The sequence below is a fragment of the Oryzias latipes genome, chromosome 6 (assembly GCF_002234675.1).
Source record: "Oryzias latipes chromosome 6, ASM223467v1".
Classification (NCBI taxonomy): domain Eukaryota; kingdom Metazoa; phylum Chordata; class Actinopteri; order Beloniformes; family Adrianichthyidae; genus Oryzias; species Oryzias latipes.
The window spans coordinates 19,485,568-19,502,206 of record NC_019864.2 but is presented as its reverse complement, the minus strand read 5'-3'; the positions used below and the strand labels follow the sequence as shown (position 1 = coordinate 19,502,206).

Here is a 16,639-nt window from a genome sequence, read left to right as displayed (position 1 = left end):
AATGCTGTTTACTTACTCCCCCCCCCCCCCGTAAATCTCCCAAACAGGTCTCGTTGTTCATTATTTATGTTTCTTTTCATAGTTTCTTTACCAACTGTTGTTTATTCACTGTTTTTTCTTTGTGTCTCTAACAGATATCATTGTTGCTGTTGACATGTGCCAGCTGGCATCGTCTGTTCCTCTCTTGCCCTTCTTTATTCAGGTAAGTAATTCTATTAAATAAATGTGCATTTAGGATTTCTCTCAGCTTCAATTTCAATGATCATTATTCTAATATTTTTTTTAAATAGATAATGGCTTAAGGATTTTTAATCGTTATTTATACATTTTTGCTAATATATGTGACAACATTTTCAAAAAGCTTACCAAATTAAAAAATAAATTAAAAAAAACAGATCAGGGAATCGTCACAAATTCTGCATATTGTATCAATAAAAACTTTGGAAAATAATGTTTATAATGGTGAAAACTGTCTTCAGGCCCTACACAAAAATATTCATAATCCTGCAATGAAAGTAAGCCTGGTGTTACAGCTCATCTTTGGTTTATACATTTGTTTTCTTTTGTAAACCATCTCATTGCTCTTTTGCACCATTTAGATTGCTTATTATAATTGTTATTTTATAAGCTGCTTGCACTGTGGTGCGAGAGGAAAGGAATTTCATCTGTGCTGTATGTCATGTGTTTGCAGCATATTTGACAATAAAGCTGACTTTGACTTTTGACTTTGAAGCCCATAGAAACATCAGAAACTCTGCCAACGCAGTTCCTCTTTACTTTATCTGTACAAGACAACATTTCTAAGATGTCAAAAAAGCAGCACTTCTATATTTCATAGGTTGTTTTTTAACCACTGGTACCACAAATTAGTACTTTTTTGTTTTTTGAAAAATTATAGAAAATTACCCTTGCATCATCTTGTAATAAGAAGGTAAGAGAGCATGGATGTGTGTCGACCATACATTTTCCAGCTGGAAAGATCTATTTAAGCTGAAATAGCATTGTGCATAGATTGAATTAACTATCATTCAAAATAAACTAGATGGTCCATCTTTGGTTTATACATTTGTTTGCTTTTGTAAACCTTTTCTAGTGCTTCCTATTTATTTTTATTTTTATTTATTATAATTATTTTTCATTGAAAGATGATGCAAACACCGGCTCTGACCTGACATAAATACACTGATGTATTGTATATAATGTATGCATTACATATAGAGGGCAATAAACATGCAAAACTACTTCAAAATAAATGTCTCTGTGCTTGAATAACCTTGAATATAATTTCAATTCTAAATGCAAAGCCAAAAAAACACAGTTGGGGGTTTTTGTTTGCACAGTTGTTCATGCGACAGAAAGCTGAGCTAAGACACTTTCCAAGAATTTATAATGAAGTAAACATTTACTTTTAAATTAAATTCTTGGAGAAGAGTGAGATTATTTGTGCAGATAATCTGCATATATTCACTTAAGTTTCACCTACTTTAAAGTACCAACCACGGCAAATAATGCTAACCAAGTAATGCATTGAATAAAGTGTAAAAATGACAGGTTAAAGCCTTATGAAGGTGGAATGTGCTTGCACAAAAATGATTATTTCCAGCAACTTGATATTTTGCAGTGGAGTCCTCATTTCACTTTTTGTTGAGGACACAAAAACAGATGCAAGTGTGATGCCTCTGACAGTGCATATGAATGTTTCATAGACATCATCAGTGTCACTCTTGATAAAAACAGGCAGTCAGTGAAAAAAAAAAAACATGTCAGGTAGTTTGTCTGATTTTGACATAAAATACAATGAAATGTGATGAAATAAGCATGACTGAAACAATAGCCACCTTAATAGAGAATACAGGATTTAAATTGTTTTTGTGGTTAAAATGATGCATCAGCTCCGCAGTCTTTCCTTTTATAACCTTTTGGTATTTATCACAGATCCATCCTCTTTCACATGTGTCTTGAAGGTGCTCAGATCTGTTTTGGTTGAGAGAAAAGGGAGCCAAAACATAGGAATATACTGCTTTTAGGTCAACCCCTCAGAGAAGCAAAGGTTGGGTGTTTGTGTGTATGTGTTTGTCCGTGCGTGTGTGTCATATTACAGAGCAGAGTGGTAAAGGTATGGCAGCTGCCTCCAGAAAAATTTGAGCACTGTGGATCTAAGAGACGCTTTCATCCTCCTCCCTTCTCACCAAAGAGGGAAGACACACGCTCTCACTCTCTTTCACACACAAACACCAACAGCATTCAACAGGAATCTCTCTACATGCTTGATCCATGGTCAAGATTGATTTTTTTTTTGGTTATAAAATCAATCTTGCACTTTCTTTCTATCAAGTCGGAAAAACTGTGCAGACCAATATACTTAAAGAAAAGCATTCAAACGTATTATTATCTTTTTCTTATTCAATATGAAAAATAATGTAATGGAAGATGAAGAACAAAAATTCAAAAAAATGTGAAAATCAAAAATAATTATCAAGCATGTTGGAAAAAAGTTATGTGAAAGAAAGTCACATTTTAGAGTTTAGTGTCACACTCACCCAGTATTTCATCATTTACAGAGCAAATCAGTCATTTTTCATTTTAGGAAAAAGGTCAGTTGAGTCATATCAACAAAAACTGTGGAAACAGTGGAAGTGAAAACATTGCTTCCACATTTGTTCCTTTAACAAACGGTAGCGAATGTTGCAGTGATTTTAAGTTTGTCCGTCTCAATACTGCTTTCTTATTGCAGTTACTAACATATCGCTTTTAGCCTATAACACAGAAGTTCAGATTAATTAAAGTCACAATCCAATATCCCTTTCGATCCATTGTAAAATTGTTCTCAGTGATCTTTTCATTCTGATTATGCTGTTTCTGGGCAAAATCAAGAAACATGTCGTTTTATAGGGCATAGATTCTGGAGAGCGGCAGTAGATCATTAGATATTTGCCTCTGAGTTGTGGTCAGACTATTGGCTGTGCACAAACCGTAACTATTCATTTCTACTGTAGGTTAAAATTTGCAAATGGTTTGCACTTTATTGGTCAAAGTTCAACTGGTCTAAATTTTAACTTCCACGTTTCGCGTTTTGTACGAAGAGCCTGAAAACTGGCGTAACCCTTGTGCTATCCTAGGCACTTTAACGTTGGCGATTGGGTCATCTAGACCCACTAGACATTGCGCTGAACCTTTTGTCTTCAATGATTTGTGATCTTCATTGGTGTCCATGGATTACATGAACTCTTTCCACCTTTATCCACCTTTGTCGTGGTAGGAATAACACGTCAAAGTAAGGGTGGGGTCATCTAAGATAGCACAAGGGTTAAAAACTTGCGTAGTGGCATGTGAACGCAAGAGTCTTGATCGCAAATACCCAAAACGCAGATATATATATGAGCATTTAGTGGTCCCCAGTCCGGATAAAACGCAGGGTTGTGTCAGGAAGGGTATGTAAACCTGTGTGAGTCAGTGAAAGCTGATTTGCTGTGGCATTGAAGGAACATGCAGAAAGGTGAACAACAACAACTTGCATATTCTTTTTGTGTATGCAACCCAATACCAATTCTTCGGCATAGATTTAAATCACATCTAAAAAATGCTGTCAAACTGAAGTCTGGAAGCTCAAAGCACACACCATATTTCCCCAAAATAAGAGATTTGTCAAACAAAAGCAATACCTAAACTACCTAACAAACTAGTTCTAAGGATTTTCATATCCTGTTCCTGACTAATATTATATAATATCAGGCTTAAAGCAGGATTCCAGATAAAGCTAAAAAACTTTACACACACAAAAAAATCCCTCTGGATTTACTGAGGACATTATATAACACACTGAGTTACACTGTCTCTGTCAAGCAAAAGATGAAATCTGGAGGTAAATCTTTAAATCTAGTCCTAGACACTTCATGTTGTTTCATACTTCAGGCTGTTTCTGACAAAAGTGGAAGTGGAGACTGATCGGATAAAGAAATAGTCAAAACACAGCTTTAATTGAGTCATAAACTGTGATTAGCAGCGTCAGCCGTCATCGGGCTCCTTGTTGTCAGATAGCATCTTTCATGCTAAAAATCTGTTCAGTCCTCACACTGTAATTATACGGGTAAGAGGAGGAGCAATAAATCTGATAACACACACACTTGCACACATACTTATGTGTATGAACTCATGGACAAGCAGAGAAATGTAGGAACAGAGATCAGATTAGAAAGGCTTCTTTGATCTGTGGGTTGAGAAGGCTGGGCTTGTGTATCAACCAACCATCTAAGCTGTCTTATCCTGATACGACCAGGGTCCAACACTTAGCCACTCGCACACACACACACACACACACACACAGACATGCACATACAGTAAGAAAGTTTAGAGTGAGACACAGACAGATGGGAACCGTGGAGTAGAATGAGAAAGTTTCAAAGCACTTTGTGAGCTTGGCATTATCTTGAGACAAAAATAACTTGTTAACAATCTCCCCAAATTCACTGATTGTCTGCATTGGTGTTTTTTCTGCTTTGTGGTACAAACACATTTCATTTCAATTCTCCATGAATGTTTATTTTGCCAAAAAAGGCATTGATAAAAATGTGTTGATTTAAAAGGATCCAAATGTATATTTTTTCCATTTCAAATATCATAGATAGGAATATGTTATCTTATTTAGGTCCGTAAGAATACACTAGATTCTGGTTGTATCTTAGAAAATGAACAGTTTTGCACAAAGTTGACATCAGGTTTAAAGTCCCGCTCTGATTACCTTTTGATCGATTTTAAAAGCGGTCGCAGTGGTCTTTTAATTATGATTTTGCAGTTTTAGCAGCCAAATTAATAAAAACCCTTGTTTTCTAGGGCATAGTTTCTGCAGAGCGACAGTAGTTCGTTAAAAATTTGCCTCTGAGTTGTAGGCGGGACTGTAAGTTCTGCACATTGTGTGGAACCCTGCCCCCCTTCCTCTCTTAGAAGTAATAGTTGTTTGCTACCACATTGCAAACTGAAGCTCTTCTCAATGATGAAGACTAACAAAACACCACACAGGTGTCAAGTTGGTTTTGTGTTTGGTGTGAGGTCCTGTGTTGTGGAGATTCTCAAGATGGACTGCAGGAGCTCCTCAGTGAGATGACACCTGTGTGCTTTTTTGTTAGGAAGAGCTTCAGAAATGTGCTGCCAAACATGCACAAGGTTGGAGCCGCATGTAGACGGAGCTGGGGCATTTCTGCAGGAATGAGGAGAATAAACTGTGTAGGTTCTGCAGTGTCGTACTTTGCCTTCAGTGTGCCGAAACACTGCAGCTCAATCAGCTCCATCTGAATCGACACAGGTGCAGTTTCCACATCGACAGCAAAAAGAAAAACAACTCAAAATTCTCTTCTTTTTTTTGTTCTGCAATGTTACCAAAGCATCGTGCAAACTATGTGTACTTAGCCTCTCAGCAAATGAACGACCCTGGGAGTATTTCAGGCAGGCAACGCGAGCAGTGCATTTACCTGGTTACTCCTCCCTGCGGGTGGTTCAGTCTAATTAACTCACCTGTTCAGCGTCCTACTTAAGTTCCAGGTGTGCAGTCCAATCCCTCTTCATCCATTTCAGCGAGCTCTGCGTTGGTCACCCCTCCCTCCTCCCCGGTTTCCACCTGTGAGCTCTGTCAGGGGTAGTTTAATACGGAGATCTTTGTTTTATGTATCTAAACGGAGCCTTATGCCAAAATAAAAGAATTATGGAAATAAATCTTCTTTACTGCATGAGTTGTCTGACTGACAACTGTGTATTTTTTGTTTGTGTCATAGCACTGTCTTCGATTATATTCTTTAATTACAGCCACATTCCTCTACAAATGGGACACGTGGGTTTATTTTTAAAATAACATTTTCAATGCAGTGGGTCTTTAAGGAGTTTGGCAAATTTAATGTGATGTTTGGCAGCATCACTAGGGTTACCTGGAGGGACAGTTGTTGATGAAATAACACCTTCAGTACAAAGATCTCATTTTATGATTTAATGTCTTTCGAGTCTTTTTTTTATTATTATTATGAAAGCTATATTGTTTTGATAAAACTGCTCTAATTAGTTATTTTTCTTTGGTCTGTTCTTTCTCATTGAAGGAGAACCGATGCCCAAATGGTTTTCCCGTCCAAGCATGGTCCACTTCAGCTCTCCCTGACCATTTCATGGGCCACAGACACACTCAAGCTCCCAAGACTGCTGCTTGACTCAATCCCATTGTATACCTCACTCCCCCACCCTGACCCCTAACCTCCACTCCACGGCACTTTGCTCTCCTGTCTCACTTTGCAGAGTCTCTCACATTCTGCTGGACCAAACCCTCCCTGAGCCCAACATGGTGTCCTGCATTCCTGCTCTGGTTCTGGTAATGATGTGTCAAAGCACCTTGCTCTCAGACCCACCGCCATCACGCCGTGAGATCCGCATCGAGGGCGACCTGGTCCTCGGCGGTTTGTTCCCTGTGCATGAAAAAGGAGCCGGAATGGAGGAGTGTGGTCGGGTGAATGAGGATCGAGGCATCCAGAGGCTGGAGGCCATGCTGTTTGCCATAGACAGGATCAACACAGACAACTCTTTGCTGCCAGGAGTCACCCTCGGGGTCCACATCCTCGATACTTGCTCCAAAGATACTTACGCACTGGAGCAGGTGGGTGAGCATCAACCCTGTAAACTAGTGCCCACAATAATTACTTGTGGGCAGAAATAAGACCTTTAGAATAAATAAGCAATATTCTTATTTTCTTTTTTTAGTGAATAGCCTAGCAATCGGAAAACTTCCGGATGTATCCACAGAAACATGAAATCTTTTTAAACCAATGCCAAGTTTTTCAACATAAAGCTTGTTCCAATGGTATTAATTGATTTTTTATTTTTTATTCTGAATGTAAAAAAAGTTTTAAGAAAGATTTGAGCCATGTTTTATTTTTTATAATAACAAAACTATTAAGTTCTTAGTTTAGTTATTATTCAAGAGAGGTAATTGTGCCAAAAAAAAATATATTGTCAAAAGCTGAGAAAGCTGTTGATCTAGTATCTAATGACTGAAAAAAGATAGAGATAGAGAAGATTAAGCTATTTTCAACAAGGGAAATGAGCCAGGAAAAAAAAGCACAGCACTTTGCCTTTACGGATTGTTGTCTTAAAAAAAAAAACCACTAAGCTATTTAGAGACGATGCATCTACTGATCCTACAAAATGAGATTCCTGGATGGTTTTAAAAACCCTGGATTTCCGATGTTTGGTGTCTTCGAATGGGCTGCCGATTCAATACTTGTTTGTCCTTATAACATTAATATGTTATAATCTTCCTTAATCTCAGAGGAGTTAATTTGCAATTTGGACTTTCTACGGAAAGCTTTAGGAGCCCCCAGTGTGCAGTGAAACCCATTTATGGTCCGTTCAAAAGGGCAGCCACTTTGCATTATAAAATAAAGAGGGGAAAAAATTGTTTTATTTATGTGATACATTTTCTTTGACATAACATCCTTCAGATTGACTTGAGGAGTTAACTGAAATTGCATGTTACATTTATTAAAAATATTTGTGTGCTTTTCCAGGCTCTGGAGTTTGTAAGAGCGTCTCTTACCAAGGTGGATGACACCGAGTTCATCTGTCCAGATGGATCTTATGCCCTGCAAGAGGACAGCCCACTCGCCATCGCGGGAGTCATTGGAGGATCTTTTAGCAGTGTCTCTATACAGGTAATCAAAAGTGATGCAGCTGAACACTTCACTCACAATCATTGTCATCTTTTAGGTACCTCTCATCTCATCTTTCAGTCATTTTTGTGTAAGAAAAAATGACAATAGAGGTTTTTTATTATTATTATTATAGATGTGACTGTGCATCATCATTTCTTAGACTCAAGTTCTGTCAGAATTTTTCTGTTTTCTCAGCTCTTTATACAGAGCTGGTTAATTTAAATAGTTTAGCATAACCCCCTCTCTCTTTTACCCCTCTGTGACTGCACAAAAGTCTCCTCCTATCAGTCCTTAAATCCCTGATCTTTGCAACTGTCTCTCCGTCTCTTCAGCCTTTTTAAATCTTTGCATTGTTACTTCTCATCACTTCCTCCTTCCCTTTTTTCCTCCATCTTTATATGCATCTAGAGGCTCTCCCTCAGGCTACTTTGGGAGAGTTCAGTATATGCTGACCTCAGCCCTCTTGTTCTCCTCCTCATTTGGCAGCCATTTTTTAAAATAACTCTCTTGCCTTTTGCCCTTCATCTAAAAAGATATTTTCCTTTTATTTTCTTACAGTGCACTCTTATCACCATTTTTTAAACAGTTTTTTATTTTATTTTATTTTTTTTTTGTCTTCCATTGAGGAGTGTTGTTTACAAGACCTTTTCCAGCTCCCTGATTTCTTCCTAGAGTCCGTCCTTCATGCTTCCCTGATTGGCTAAACTGATCTGTCTGTTGCATTCCTATAAAAATACGCCTTAAAGGGATTTCAAACAGCAACCTGAGAATGTGCATTATGTGTATATGTGTATATGTATATATATACATATATATAGGCATATTTTAGGCATATTTTATAAATAGCAGCTCTTCAGATTGCATTAGTAAAAAACACAATTTAAAGTCTTTTTAACCCTTGTGCTATCCTAGGCACTACCATTGGGAGTTGGGTCATCTAGACCCACAAGAAAGTGCGCTGAACCTTTTTTCTTCAATGATTTGTGAACCTCACTGGTGTTCATGGATTACATGAAATCTTTCCACCTTTATCCACCTTTGTCATGGTAGGAATAACATGTCAATGCAAGGGTGGGGTCATCTAAGATAGCACAAGGGTTAAAATAATTTTATATCCCAGAGAGCAGAAGGATGGTTTTTTGGTTCCATAGTTTTAAGACTTTTTGTTTGAACAGATGAACACAGGTTCCTCAGGCAACCAGAAAATGTAAACAAGAAGATCCAGACTTTTAAATGTCAACATAAATTTTCCTGAAATAACTGTGGATTAAATTTACTTTTCCTGCAATGTCAGAGAGTGAGTTTCTTTTGTCCAATGATGGAGCTTAAAAAGCATTAGGAATTTTGTTTTTGTTGTTTTGCTTTATAAGGGTGGAGACTCACACAGATATTTATTATTAAGGCAGCTAAAACATAATCAATATACAAAATCATCTTGTTTGCTCAAACTGTAAAAATATGTTATAACTGTAATTCCTTTCATTTTTAGAGTTTTTTTTTAAATAGAGTAAATGTTTACTGGAAGTTAGCTATCAAACTACAGATCAAACTACAGATCAATAATTTGTCTGTTACAAATATTTTAATTTTAAGGTTTTCTTATTGCATTACGATGTGCTTATATTTTACAGCTTGATTTTTTTGGGGAGACGACTTTAACTAAACTCGCATCTTCAAGCCATAAAACCTGCAGGATGAATTCTAAGCAGTGTGAACGTGTATGTCAATGTTAGTGTGTGAAAATGTGTCGACCTGTGTGTTTTCTAATCTTCTGTGTTATTAGTCTAATGAGATTCCAACATGTTGTCAAAACAGCTCATCAAGCTGAGCTATGAATGAAATGTATACAAGCTCAGAATGATGCGCTCTGACAGGATTAAACTGAGGCAGGAACAAACTGTGTGGTTTCAATGTATTTGTATGTGCAGGTTTTATAGTTCTTAATGTCCAAAAAAAGTTGCAAAATGTATCCAATAATAGAAAGCCAGAGAAAAATCATGGGACGGGTACGATTTCTATAAAAAATGTATGATACAAGTGTGTGTTTTTTCTTCCTGAATTCACAAATCATGAGAGCACAGCTCTGCAATTTAGCACATATTCAGTATTCCACTGGCAGATTTTTTTGCTTTACACAAAACCTATCCTGGCATCAAGTCACTTCCCCTGCCTGGAGCAATGTGTAATACTTGACGAAGTCTGGAGACACAGTCGATGGATATAATGAAAATTACAAGCTGGTCATATTTAGATACTACTGCTGCAGATTTTCCCATCACAAGTCTGCAAACAGTACAAAAACACTCTTGCCCTTTAAAGGTTATTTTTAGGAATCTTCACCATTTAAAAAAACATTTTTTTGTACCTGAGATCCCTGCTGATAAGTCACATTCATGCTGAGTGCACTGAAAGGTGTTTATAGGCAACTTTTTTCAAAGCGACAGCTATGTTCTAAGAGATTTGTGACTCATAGGATGAATACATTTTCGTCTCATGATGCATCAACACTCAGATTTTGCCGTATTTTATGCATTTTGAGCTATGTCATATAATTAATCACTGAATATTTTGTAAAATGAAATCGAAACCCTTTCAATTATTTTCCTTCCTCTTAATTTTTAATTGCTGCTATTCCCTTTCTTTTGCCAGGCATCTTCAAAAATGTATTTAAAATGACAGAAACAAAAGCGCAAAAGCTGTTTTTTTTATTTGATTTGATTTTATATAAGGGGTTAAGTTTGAACTCCCCTTGGCCCGCTTTTGCTCTGTATATAATCATTTGTAAATTGTATTTTTTTTTGAGAGTCCTTGCATTTGCGTCTTGTTTTTTATTGGTTAAAGTTCCTGCTTAGCTCTGTTTTTCTAATTGTGTTCACAGCTGGTTTAGTTTGCAATCACCGTAGCTGCTTCCTGTTTTTTAATTACCTTTTCTTTAAGTTTTAGTTTACTCCTTAAATTGCTTTCCTCAATGTGCCTGTTGTCTCCTGCATCTGAGTCCTCCATATATACCACTTCACACAGCAACAGGAGTAAAAAAAAAAAGAAGGAAAACCCTTATTCATCTCTGATAACTTTAAATATTTTGAATCAAATGGATTTTTTTTAGCAACAGAGTTTATGTCTGGATGTAAAAAAAGGTAATTTTGTATTGACATGATAAATGAGCTGGACCTCAAAATGACTTCCAAAATACTCAGTTGTAAAAGTTCTAGAACAATTCTTTATTAAATTAAACATATTGAATCGTGTAATTAAAACAAGTCCAAACTCAAATAAAAAAAAAACACTACAGTCTAAGTTTATTTCTGTAATGTTTTGTTTATTAAACCCCTCTTATCTGCATCAATTGGAAGTCTGGAGCAAGTGCAAAAAGAGAGACATTATAATTGCTTTAAATTAGAGCATTCAGAAGTTGGGATTCGGATTTTGAAACGGTTTCTTTTAAGCAACCAAAGCAGAAACCCTACAAAAATAAGACAAACAACAAAATCTATATCTGTAGAAGGATGTGTCAAACATAGAATAATTAGTTAAAACTATTGAATTTGGCATGACAAAAGTATTTTACATTTTGTATATGGCCAAACGATGAAAAGATTTATTGTTATTGACTGACATCTTTATTTCTGATATAACGTCCAGGTTTCAGACTGTTTTAGTGGCATTTAACAAGATTACAACTAATTTTTTAATATTTTATTCACTTTTATCTAAAAATTCTGGTTTCAACCTTTACCAGTTTTTGGGGTCTTATTTATAAAATATTTAAGAGGAAGTTTGGAGGATTTTTACGTGATTTATGTCTCATATCAGTTCATTTCTCCTGTCAGGTTGCCAATCTTCTCAGGCTCTTCCAGATCCCTCAGATAAGCTACGCTTCAACGAGTGCTAAGCTCAGTGATAAGACACGCTACGACTACTTTTCCCGCACTGTACCCCCTGACTTTTACCAAGCTAAAGCCATGGCTGAGATCCTCCGGTTCTTCAACTGGACATACGTTTCTACCGTGGCATCAGAGGGGGATTATGGTGAAACTGGTATAGAGGCCTTTGAGCAGGAAGCACGTATGCGAAACATCTGCATTGCCACTTCAGAGAAGGCAAGTCAATCATCAGCACTCCTGCTCTATTTTTTTCTGTGGTTTATACTTATTAAACAAATATTAATTAGATTATTAAAGAAATCTTTACTGTGATATACATTACATCCTATTTCTAGACCAGCAACAATTAATACTGACTTTGTGAGTTCATTGTATGAAAGTTTTTTGGCTAATTTCCTGTTACACTGAATTGGAGCTAAATATGACACTATTGTTATCAGTTTTGAGAAAGAAAATGGATGCTTATCTACAAAACTCATTCTGCGTGATTTCATGGGTACAGATTTCATGCCATTTGCTACAGAGCTGCATGTGGGTGTAAAACTGTAAAACACATTTGTTCGGCTTGTTTCTTAGATAAAACAGTGGAATGAAGTACTCACATTTCTTCTTTCCTTTATGGCATCTTCAACTTCAGGTTGGGCGTTCCAATGCCAAGAAGTCCTACGAGGCCGTGATCCGTCAGCTTCTCCAGAAGCCCAACGCTCGTGTGGCAGTCCTTTTCCTCCGCAGTGATGATGCCAGGGAGCTGCTGGCAGCAGCCGCCAGACTTAACACCTCTTTCATATGGGTGGCCAGCGATGGCTGGGGTGCTCAGGAAAGCATTGTCAAGGGGAATGAGGTCACCGCTGAAGGAGCTATCACACTCGAACTGGTCGCCAACCCCTTACCAGAATTCAACCGCTACTTCCTCAGTCTGAACCCTGTCAGAAACCATAGGAATCCTTGGTATAAAGAATTCTGGGAGCAGAGGTTCCAGTGTTCCTTGGGTGGAAGTTCAGGACACGGAGAGACGTCACACATGCCACCGTGTGACCAGAACTTGTCAATTGACAAAAATCATTTTGAGCCAGAGTCCAAGATCATGTTCGTGGTTAACGCGGTGTATGCCATGGCTCATGCTCTTCACAATATGCAGCGGAGTCTATGTTTCAACACCAGCAAGCTGTGTGACGGCATGAAGCCCTTGGATGGTCGCAAACTCTACAGGGATTACATCCTTAATGTCAGCTTCCCAGGTAAGGGAGTAATGCTGTGCTGAAGAGAGTGAAAAAGCTTGGATAAGGCTCTCAAGGTGGATACCAAGTAAAAATACAAGTGGGAATGTTGGAGAAACAGGAGAATAGATAACAGGATGTGCAGAAAAAGTGAGCCCAGTGCCTACTTAGCAGTCCGCTAATGAACCTGTTTCTGTTGTCCTTCTCCTTAACCGCAGAACATGGAAAGTAGTGAAACAAATCCACTTAATTGCTATGTATTGTCAGAACCAGGTTGCCAACAACACCTATTACCCATGCGTAATTGATGCGACACTACAAAGTTCCTTTGAGGAGTGGGAGCTGCAGTTAATCCGTCAGCCATATTCTTCTTTCTTGCGCTAATGAGATTGTGTGTGTTATAATAGCTCTTATAGCAGGCTGCCTGTCTGTCTGTCAGTCTCTGTAGAGTTGGGAGTGCAGAGACGGTGGATTGGCTTGACTGACAGATTGCGTACAAAGGAAGCGTTAAAAATAAACTGCTGTGTCTGAGGGACTGACACAGGTATAGAGGTGCTTAGTGCTTTACCAACCGTGACCAGGAGCAAACATCAAAACAGATAGACGCCAAAAAAAAAACATTAACACAGCAGCTTTGCCATGGGACACTGGGGAAAGTGAGCTGGAGGGATGGATGGAGGGCTGAAGAATAACATCATCTACGGAGGGATGGGGGAGGAAGCTTACAGATAAAACCGGCAGGGGGACTAAAATGAGAAGAGTTGGAGGTAGCGCCAAGGGGGGGTATGGCAGAAAAAAGTAAGAGAGAATGAAAGATGGAAAGAACAAGTGATCACTGAGGGTTTTTTCCTATGTTTACTTTAACAGGAAAAGAGGACATTTGTCTTTGAAATCCCCTATCTACATCTCTGCTATGAATCAAACACCTTGATATTTTTTATGGGGAGATTTGTGAGATACGTAGGCAGTCAGGCGACAGATGGATTTTCATCTTTTCATGGAGTTGTCCACAGTACCCTTAGTGTTGGATTATGCAAAGAATGCTTTATACTAGGGATGTACAAACCTTTCGCAAATAGGATCAGATCTGGTAATGTGTGAGTGCCAACCAATCGGCTTGCATTCATTGAACCCTTATATTATAATTAATTGCAAATGAACTATTCATTTATCCATCTACCCATTTTCTTATCCTGCTATATCCCTTTCAGGGTCAAAGGGTCGCAGGAGCCTGTTCTGGCTTCTGTTGGGCAAAGGCAGGGTTCCCCCTGTACAGGTTGCCAGTCTGACCCAAGGCACAAATGAACTATTTTATGAAATTCCATTGCAATGGAATATTTTTCATTGCATTGGACAGAACTATATCTAAATACATTTTTCTCAAAATTATTGCTAATTTTGTATTTGGAGACTAGAAATAAAAGGAAGAAAAAGTTTCTTAAAAAAAATCAAGAAATCTGGGTTCACATAAAATTCACTTTCAAATGCTCACTGTAAACTTCAGAAATAAATTCTTATCTTAATTAAAAGTACAAACCACAGAAACAATTTTTTATACTTTTTAAAAACTGAAATTTCCACTACCGGCTCTTGCTGTCCGCTTTTCTTTTTATTGTTTACAGTTGACATTTCAGAAATGAACTACTAAGTCTCACTGAAGGCAGCAGTGACAGTGTTTGGTACTGGTTTACCTCGGCCAATAACGGAATTAAGCCAATTACAATCAAGAAATCATACACACAGTTTTTACAAAGTGGTGAGGGCCACATAGTGATTTTTCTGACGGGAGCCTGCAGGCCGGTGGAAATGTAAACGCAGGCTGCATTCAGTCTGGATTAGGTAATACCAGCTTTACAGTCATTTAACCCTTGTTCTATCCTAGGCACTTTAACATTTGGAGTTGGGTCATCTAGACCCACTAGACAGTGCGCTGAACCTTTTTTCTTCAATGATTTGTGAACCTCACTGGTGTCCATGGATTACATGAAATCTTTCCACCTTTATCCACCTTTGTCATGGTAGGAAGAACACGTCAATGATACCATAAGGTTACCTTTTGTCTATCTCATATCTCATTCCCAAGAAGAGAAAAGGAAAAAGACGGGGCACTGCTTTTGAAAGAAAATGTGAGTTACTAATTTGCACGGTTGATGTATTTTTATTTATTTATTTATTTTATACCACAACTCTATTCACAATACAAATAGTTTATCTAAACAGCGTTTTAGAAGCCTTCAATTCCTTAAAAGTCACTAAAAAGTGACATTCCTCATTAGAGAATTTCAAAATAAAACACAGTCATTAAAAATATTTCAAAATTACATAAAAATTTTAGAAAAAAGTGAAAAATTTGAGTAACTGGCCACTTCTTTAACCCTTTGACACCTGAATTTATTTCCAGATATGGTATGCTTTTGTTTTCATGTAGATGCTAAATTAAGGAAATGTTTGAGCTAAACTGGTTAGAGCAACAGTCGTCAAGGCACTAACTGTCATCAATTTTACTGAATCCCTCAGCCCCCACTTCCCCTCCCACCATCACCTGCTGAGATGCTCATGAGGTGTACATGTACCCTCAGACATATAATTCATGTTACTGGATAACAGTTGTGTCAATCTGAGATACGGTTATGTGTTGCTTTTCTGTTGAATGACTCATTCTATCTCCTGTACATATATAGCGTATCTATACATTTACAGTATGGGAGGCGGAAGCTGTGGGGAGTTGATGTTGAATGTTGGGTATAAATACTGCAGCATCACCATCTGCAATGCTCTTAGTTTAAACTGAAAAACCAACACTCCTCGGCACTCTGTCTCTCCTGTCTCCTTTCCACACAGTCATGTTTATTGCACTGTTTTTGTAGTACATCAAAGTTCAATCTCTCCTCCAGATTTGCTAAAAGACAAGATACAATTGTTAAGTTTTTATTTAAAATACACTAGACTTGTGTAGGTAGCTGTGATTAGGCTGTTTTGTGTGACTATTTTGTGTGGATAGGACTGTGTTTTTTATATGCAGCTCTCTTCATCTAGTTTCATCTCTCTGGTTGCTATGGTAATAAAACTGGCACCATTACCGATTGTTGAGGTGATCTGATAGATCAGGGGATCTGCTCTGTGCCAACTAGTTGTAGACACAGGGACACATTTGTGCCAATTTAGGAGTCACACACACATGAAAGGCACATACACAAAAACAACCAAAACAGTCAGTTTTCATTATTTATTTATTTTTTTTTTAGCAAAGAGGCAGCTTCAAATGCTCTCTTTTCCTCCAGCATGAAATTGCAGACACCCCCAACCCACACACTTCTCAGAGCCATCATTCAACTCCCACCCACCCACCTCACCAATCTGCAGCAAACAGATCAGTATATACACACATGCATGCAGTCTCCTGTTGAAATAGTGGTGATAGATGTGATATCCCCACTTCTCTGCGCCTGTATGTGTGCGTGTGATATGTCTGTGTTAGCAGAGGCGTTGTGCCTTCAGGGCCATATTGAGCAGAGAGCTTACTGCAATGTTTAGATGCTAGAGAGCAACCTTCACTCATTCTCTGCCTTGTTTTCACTTGACTGTCTTCCTCTGTCCCTCCGTTTTTGTGTCTGTCTTTCTCTTTTCCCTCATCTCCATGATATCTCTCCATCTCGTTTCTCATTCTAACAGTGAAAGTAGCCTTCTCCCTTTTTCTCTCTCCATTTAAAAAAGCACATCCACTCATCCCACTCAGACTTCACAAGGTTCCTCTTCTGCCTCTGCTGTCTCTCTGCACTGGTCTGCACCTCCACTTCTTTACTTCGCTCATCCTTCCATCCAACCTTCACCTATTCTCTGCGGATTCCGGAAAGAC

The 16,639-nt window shown here is 38.0% G+C and overlaps 1 protein-coding gene across 6 annotated transcripts in view; it reads left to right on the top strand.

Moving 5' to 3' along the window:
* Positions 1-16,639, top strand: part of LOC101166047 (metabotropic glutamate receptor 3) — a 45,369-nt gene that overhangs the window by 12,818 nt on the left and 15,912 nt on the right. For all 6 annotated transcript variants that reach the window (XM_023955897.1, XM_023955894.1, XM_023955898.1 and 3 more), the window contains 5 exons: positions 135-202; positions 6,081-6,628; positions 7,539-7,682; positions 11,513-11,782; positions 12,204-12,804. In XM_023955897.1, the coding sequence (XP_023811665.1) occupies positions 6,317-6,628; positions 7,539-7,682; positions 11,513-11,782; positions 12,204-12,804 (1,327 nt within the window). In that variant the 5' untranslated portion in view covers positions 135-202; positions 6,081-6,316. The remainder of the gene's footprint in view (positions 1-134; positions 203-6,080; positions 6,629-7,538; positions 7,683-11,512; positions 11,783-12,203; positions 12,805-16,639) is intronic.